The sequence below is a fragment of the Alosa alosa genome, chromosome 12, assembly GCF_017589495.1.
Source record: "Alosa alosa isolate M-15738 ecotype Scorff River chromosome 12, AALO_Geno_1.1, whole genome shotgun sequence".
Classification (NCBI taxonomy): domain Eukaryota; kingdom Metazoa; phylum Chordata; class Actinopteri; order Clupeiformes; family Clupeidae; genus Alosa; species Alosa alosa.
The window spans coordinates 19,281,554-19,288,760 of record NC_063200.1 but is presented as its reverse complement, the minus strand read 5'-3'; the positions used below and the strand labels follow the sequence as shown (position 1 = coordinate 19,288,760).

At 38.8% G+C, this 7,207-nt stretch overlaps 1 protein-coding gene across 1 annotated transcript in view; it reads right to left on the bottom strand.

Annotated features, from left to right (window-relative positions):
• Positions 1-6,791, bottom strand: part of LOC125304884 (myosin heavy chain, fast skeletal muscle) — a 7,382-nt gene extending 591 nt beyond the window's left edge. Inside the window, exons 1-25 of the mRNA XM_048259399.1 lie at positions 6,753-6,791; positions 6,521-6,562; positions 5,720-5,935; positions 5,469-5,612; positions 5,225-5,381; positions 5,079-5,106; positions 4,848-4,965; positions 4,667-4,759; positions 4,268-4,331; positions 4,085-4,183; positions 3,896-3,999; positions 3,676-3,814; positions 3,211-3,329; positions 2,953-3,102; positions 2,690-2,860; positions 2,298-2,598; positions 2,131-2,195; positions 1,958-2,045; positions 1,670-1,787; positions 1,447-1,570; positions 1,206-1,342; positions 788-1,043; positions 431-673; positions 167-343; positions 3-82 (exon numbers count right to left, since the gene is read on the bottom strand). Coding sequence (XP_048115356.1) covers positions 3-82; positions 167-343; positions 431-673; positions 788-1,043; positions 1,206-1,342; positions 1,447-1,570; positions 1,670-1,787; positions 1,958-2,045; positions 2,131-2,195; positions 2,298-2,598; positions 2,690-2,860; positions 2,953-3,102; positions 3,211-3,329; positions 3,676-3,814; positions 3,896-3,999; positions 4,085-4,183; positions 4,268-4,331; positions 4,667-4,759; positions 4,848-4,965; positions 5,079-5,106; positions 5,225-5,381; positions 5,469-5,612; positions 5,720-5,923 — 3,179 coding nt within the window. The 5' untranslated portion in view covers positions 5,924-5,935; positions 6,521-6,562; positions 6,753-6,791. The remainder of the gene's footprint in view (positions 1-2; positions 83-166; positions 344-430; positions 674-787; positions 1,044-1,205; positions 1,343-1,446; positions 1,571-1,669; positions 1,788-1,957; positions 2,046-2,130; positions 2,196-2,297; positions 2,599-2,689; positions 2,861-2,952; positions 3,103-3,210; positions 3,330-3,675; positions 3,815-3,895; positions 4,000-4,084; positions 4,184-4,267; positions 4,332-4,666; positions 4,760-4,847; positions 4,966-5,078; positions 5,107-5,224; positions 5,382-5,468; positions 5,613-5,719; positions 5,936-6,520; positions 6,563-6,752) is intronic.
• Positions 6,792-7,207: the final 416 nt, after the last annotated feature.

Genomic DNA, 7,207 nt, shown 5'->3' with positions numbered 1-7,207 from the left:
GCTTCAGATCACCCTCAAGCTTTCTTTTGGCTCTCTCAAGGTCCATACGGAGCTTCTTTTCTTGCTCCAGGGAACCCTCAAGCTGCCAATTTGAAGTTTGAGGTGAGCATGTGGGAAAATGTATCAAATGTAGATTTTTGTAAACTCCTGTTGGTTAAGAACTTACATCATCCACTTGCTGTTCAAGCTTAGTCTTGGATTTGGTCAGAGTGTTGACTTTGTCTTCCTCTGCCTGAAGATCATCAAGAGTCTGCTGATGGGCCTCTTGTAGGGCTTTCTTCTCCTTTGTTAGCTTAGCAATGGACTCATCCTGGGAGGCCATCTCTTCAGTTAGGTTCTTGACCTGCACACAGATAGTTTAAATTGGTAAACAGTGTAACTATGATCTTGTATTTACAACACACTTGATCTGCCCTTTAAAAATCCAAACCTTGTTCTCGGTGGCATGTTTCTCCTTCTCCACTTTGGCCAAAGTCAGCTCCAGATCATCAATGTCCTTCTTGAGCTCAGAGCACTCATCTTCCAGTTTCCTCTTTTTGGCAGTCAGCTCAGCATTGATTTCCTCTTCATCCTCCAGTCTCTCGGTTGTCTCTTTAAGCTTGGCCTCGAGCTGGATCTTACTTTTGATAAGACCCTCACACCTCTCCTCAGCATCATTGAGACCCTCATTTCCCTATTGTAAATATAAGATGGAGGCATGACAATATATAATTTGTATTGAAAAAACAATGCTGAGACTGGGTAGTTGTATGATTGTGAATATTGAAATGGTACAGTATACACTTACAGAGGCCACTTGCAGTGCCAGGTCATTCCTCTCTTGCACCAGAGCCACCATCTTCTCCTCAAGCTCCTTCTTCTTGGCCTCAACCTTTGCATGGACATCTTTGAGTTTCTCATAGTTCTCCTTCAGGTTGGCCAGCTCCTTTTCAGTTTCAGCACTCTTCAGTAGGGGCTTAATCTTGTAGTAAACCTTCATCCATGGCCAGGTCTTGACATTCATGAATGAGCGTATATTGTACTGGATGGTGTAGATAGCCTCCCTATACAAGAAAGTTGGTGAATTTTATCTTTAAACCTTCTATATTAAACTATGATTACATGAAATGGATAGCAAGTGAAATATGACTATACAAGTGATACAATTCAAACTACAGAAATCTTTAAGACTTCTGAGCTCTAAAATAAAATAATAAAACAATTACCTTCTTTCCATCATCTTGACAAACTCCCTCCTCATCAGGTATGCACGGCAGAGAGCCTGAGTCATTGTGACCAGGGTAGCCAGTTTCTCATCTCGCATCTCCTCAAGGGTACCCAGCAGGCCAGCTTTGAAGAACACCTGAGAGATAAAGGAAAATATCAGCATGAATTTGACACAGAAAAAGCTTAGCTCTTGTTTGTACTTGTGACAAGCAGATAATAGATTGCATGAGACTTGTCTACCTTTGTGTGTCCAAACATGTACTGGGTGTGATCAACATCAATGGATCCCAAGAGCTTCTCAGCAGCCTTCTTGTTATCAATGAATTGACCATCAGGGATCACACTGGCATTCAGCACTTTGTATCTGGACAGAATAAATACATGTACATATATATTATTACTTTTTTCCTCTCTAAATGCAGTATTGAATATATGTAATACTTCATTGGCTTTCTCAGTTCACCTCTGCTTGAAGTCACCATAGAGGATTCTGCTTGGGAAACCCTTTCTGCAGATTCTGATACCCTCCAGCACACCATTGCACCTGAGCTGGTGGATGACCAGGAAGTTCTGCATCAGACCTGTTATTATAGAGATGTGTATTTTCAAGGAGTTAGAGCAATGACATGTATAATATGATGACCAGGAAGTTCTGCATATAACCTGTCAAATACATGTCATGAGATTTTCTATTCTCAATTTATTTCATGAATAATGCATTCATCTTTATTGACTACCAAAGGCCTTTTACCTGGTTTCTTAATTTCATTTGGAATCAGACAACGCACAAAGTGAGGATGGGTGCTCCTCAAGTTGGTCATCAGTTTGCCCAAGTTCTCCTGTTGAGATAAGAATGCAATCAAAACATCCTCTTCACCATTCTATTAGATGATTGATTTGTTGTTATTGGTTTAATATACACACCCTGAACTGTGATGACACAGTCTGCATGGAGCCACCCTTCTTCTTCTTCTTACCACCACCAGCCTCTGTTGACACATTATTCAATAATGGAGGTATACATATATATAAATTCATAAATGGGATATTTTTGCATTAGCTTGTAGACTTGTATAGTGTTTTGTTGTTACCCTCAACAACAGGTGGGTACAAGACAGGCAGGAGTTTTACTCCCGATTTCTGGTACAACTGCACAACAGAATCGTTCAGTGGATCCTTGTTCTTGTCCAGCCATCCACCAACATTGTAGTCCACAGTGCCGGCATAGTGCACCAGGGAGAAGTGGGCCTCAGCCTTGCCTTTAGCAGGCTTGGGCTTCTCAAAGGCCTTAGTCTTGCCAAGATGCTGATCATACAGCTTGTTCTTGAAAGTGGTGTCAGAGGCCTTGGGGAACATGCACTCCTCTTCAAGGATGGCAAAGATACCCATAGGCTGTGAAAAATATTTGTGGTTTTAAAAGAAGTCATTATGTTATAAAATGAATCTAGTACTTCACAATTTAAACAAATTAATTAAAACAAACCTTTTCTATAAGCTCAATGCAAGCGGCCAAATCCATGCCGAAGTCAATAAACTCCCAAACAATTCCCTCTTTCTTGTACTCCTCTTGCTCCAGAACGAACATGTGGTGGTTGAAGAACTGTTGTAATTTCTCATTGGTGAAGTTGATACACAGCTGCTCCATGCTGTTGAACTGTGATTGAAAAAAATGGAATATGAATGTCCCCAACTAAAATTATATTACATTGTTCTTTGAGTGAAAAAAATGTGTTAAATTATCCTCACATCGAAAATCTCAAAGCCAGCAATATCCAGCACACCAATAAAGAACTGCCTTGGCTGTTTAGTGTCCAACATCTGGTTGATACGGATGACCATCCACAAGAACATCCTCTCATAGATGGACTTGGACAAGGCCGACACTGCGTTATTGACCTGAAATAGAATATCAAAGCAATGGTCATGCTATATTCAAACCAAAAAGTAAAATGCTTATAAGATAAAAGCAGATCATTTCATGGGATCTGAAATCTAAAATAGTACCTGTGGTACAGTCTGACCCTTGGTGACAAACTCATTTCCGACTTTCACTCTTGGGTAGCACAGAGCCTTCAGCATGTCAGCAGAGTTCAGGCCCAGGAGGTAAGCGACTTTGTCAGCATCTAAAAACAGGGCAACAGTCTAGCATTTATTGAAATGTATAGCGATCAAAACTTTTTCACACTCCAAACTAATTTGGGACAGCATATGAAACAAGTTTGTCCACATAAATCTCCTCTCCCTAAATCAAAAAGTTTGGCCAAGATAGTGTAGGTTAAAACACTATAAATAAATCACAAAAACATGAAGTTATCAGAGTGACCATCGTTTTGTACATTATTTTATTATCTGCCATTGTCAGTTTGTGTCTGCTTAAACTTTAACTTAACATAATAAAATGTTCTCAATGAAAAAGACTACCTTGTAGTTATTACTAGAACTGACTGATTCAGTAGTGCCGTAACCTACCCTCAGTGCCATCAGGCTCAGCCTGCTCTTCACGCTGCTTCTGCTTGAATTTCATGTTGCCATGATGGAGCACAGCACCAGTCAGCTTGTAAATGGTGACTTTCTCCTCATTACTGAAACCCAGGATGTCAATGGCATCCTGTAATGATAAAGTATTTGATTATTTTAAAGCTTTCTTTAAGAAATTGAAGGGGGGAAAACCCATTATTGGAAGACTTACATCTGTGGCATCCAACTCCTCTTTGTCGTCAATGCTGGCCACAGCGATCTGACCCTGACTGCACATTGGGAAGTCATAGGGGTTGGCAGTGATGAGGGACATTTCTGTCAAGATGAAAAAAATATTTTACAAATTCAGAATTATATGTATTGATTTTTGAACGTTGTGAATACTGTATTATAACCTTACCTATAATTTCAGGCTTGTGGTTGGTCATCATCTGGAAGAAGATGTGGTAGCCTCTCTCATCAGGAAGCTGGAATGTCACTCTAGACTTCTCCAACAGGTCTTTTTACACGGGGAAGGATGTATTTTAATTTGATACATTTAAGGCAATAAAAGAGCATTTCTACTTGGAACATATATACTTACAAGTCTCAATATCAGCACTAGCCAGTTTTCCAGAAGTGCCAAAGTGAATTCTGATGAATTTACCCTGTTTGAGATTACATTTTGTAATTATTACATGTATTCATTTAGCTTATGCTTTTAATCAAAGCTGGTTAGATATGAGGAAACGTATTCAATAAATATTCAAATATTCAGTAATAGACCTAAGAGTAACAATAAATGCTGCCTCTACTAATTCAAAAAGTAAAAGATGATAGTAGAAGTCTAAGTAGAAATCGGAGGATGTTTTTTAAAAGAGATATGAGATACTAATAGATATAAAACGAAGTATGTGATCAGTTTGAGTTAAAAGAAAAACCCAAAGAAGAAGTAAAAACAAAAAAAAATCTTGTGAGAGATTAGATGTGAAACTAAACTTACAAAACGTGAAGAGTTGTCATTCCTCACAGTCTTGGCATTACCATAAGCTTCCAGCAGTGGGTTGGCGGCAATGATCTGGTCTTCAAGAGAGCCCTGCATGTCAATAGATATATTGTTACTTAAGTTCATGTCTGTGTTGCTATGTGATAATTAGCCTATAAATATGCAAGGGGTCCTATACCTTAATTTTTCCACTGCTGGCTGGTGGCTCTGCTTTCTTGCCACCAGACACTGCAATTGTTGCAAAGTACTGGATGACACGCTTGGTGTTTACAGTTTTTCCAGCACCAGATTCTCCGCTGTATTAAACAGAATATATTTCAAATTTCTATATCACAATTACAAAGTGTACCAGTAGAGTACATAGAAGATGATGCAAAGGTTTAGCCCTAAGGGATGCACTGACACCTACGTGATCAGGACAGACTGATTCTCCCTGTCTGTGGGGCAAAATAGAGATTTAGATTTACATGAATGGTTTATATTACATAAATGAATCAAATATACAGTATAAGGTATCAATATCATTCAGTGTTGGCTTTAAAACAGAAAGCATACCTTGAAGCATGAACTGAAATGCGTTGTCAGAGACAGAGAAGATGTGGGGCGGGGCCTCCACACGCTTCTTGCCTCTGTAGGCATTCACCACTGCTTGATCGTATACGGGGAGCCACTTGTAGGGGTTCACAGTGACACAGAAAAGTCCTGAGTAGGTCTAGAATGAAGAAATAAAGAAGATTGTTGATTCAGCTTTTCATTTTTTATTTAATTGTTTTTATTTGGTCAAAAGTGTAATGCTTACGTAGATCATCCATGCTGCATAACGCTCTTTGAGGTTATACAAGACGGAGGCTTCGTTTAGGTGGGTCATCATAGCCATGTCCTCAATTTTGTCGTATTTGGGAGGATTTAAGGGGAAGACTTCGTCTTCCTTCACTGTCCTTTCCTAAAACCAATGTAGAAAACAGCTTTAACAAAGAGATGTATTCAAGAAGCTTTCTGTGATAATGTAATTTTATCATCAGAACAATTTTAACTTCCTTGTTAAAGTACCTCCTTGGTTTCAAGCGTTTCAACAACGACTTTGCCTCCTTCCCTCTTTTTAATTGTACCCTTGACGTACAAGTCCTCTTTGTCAACCACATAGCAAGCAGTCTTTGCATCAAAGGGCTTGGATTGGGCCTCAATTCTCTCCTTCTCAGGCTTACGAAGGTAAATGGCAGCTGGGCCAAATTGGGCCATTTCACCGTCCCCCATGGTTGCTGGTTACTGCATTAATCAGAAACATGAAGAGCAGACAGTTTCAACATAAAAGGCTTTTCATAATCAGACATTTACAGACACAGTACTGCAAATACAGTGTCATCGTCATTAAGGGGCAAAACATGGAAAACCACAGTTGTTTGCCAGACCTCCATATATGGAGCTTATCAATGTACATAGGGTAGGCTACTTAAACTGTACAAATCTGTTGTATGTTTGGCTGAATCACGTTCGATGCCGTTGTAATGACCAGCACAATCATAATTAAGGACCAGAACTATCCATTTTTAGAAGAACATATTATTTTCCTTGCTTTTTATGTAGTAAGATATCAATGAATTATGGTGTAGGGTAGGGATGTTTAAACATAAGATTCCATTCTCCAGATGTCCAGGTAATTGATGGTGTAGGGATATTGGACACAATCTGTTGTAAAGATTGAATATGTTTATATAAATTAGGCCTTGAATGGAGTTACACCTGTGTCATAGTTCATATAAATAATCAGTAAATTCTTCCTAAAACATTAGTTTACTTGAAGGCTTGTTTTAATCGTTTAAATGTTCAGATAAATCAGATGTAGTGCCTTACCTTTTCCTCCCACGACAAGATGAATTTTCCTCAGTTGAGTATCTAAAAACGACAAAAAATACAAAGTCAAGTATTTATTATAGAAATATGTAATCTAAATACATACATTTGAGCAGTCCATGCTTCGTTCCAAGCTTTAGAGATGAGGAGATGCAGTCTGCCATCACACATTCTGTAATAGGAGGAGCTGCCTCCTGTCGGCCTGTGTCTGTGAAAGCAACCTATGACTTACTGTGCACTTGAACCTCCCCTGGCCTTTTGCAGCCCTCCACAGCCCTCCTTATATTGGCCGTATTCTGTCAACTAAGCAGAGCTCTAATAAGGCAAAGTGTGTTTGATTGATGTGTTTGGATCTATTTAAACATCATCTCAAGCTGTCACACACAACAGTAAAAGAGGTTTCTCATCTCAAAGTTAGGGCCATAATTAAAATATGTTCCATCTTTGTGGCTCAGTTTGTGAAATAATTTTGTGTGTATTTTCACCAATTCATTAATGAAATATATTAGGATTTAAAAAGTTGCAAAAACATTTGATATCTGGAGATGCTCATTATGGTAAACTATGTGGCTATTTTTGACTGCAGAAAAAACTGAAATAAAAAATTAATAGTAGGGGCACATCGAGCAATGTTGTCCATAAATATGTTTTCTCTATCAACATACAGTACTATAGAACAGTTGGCCT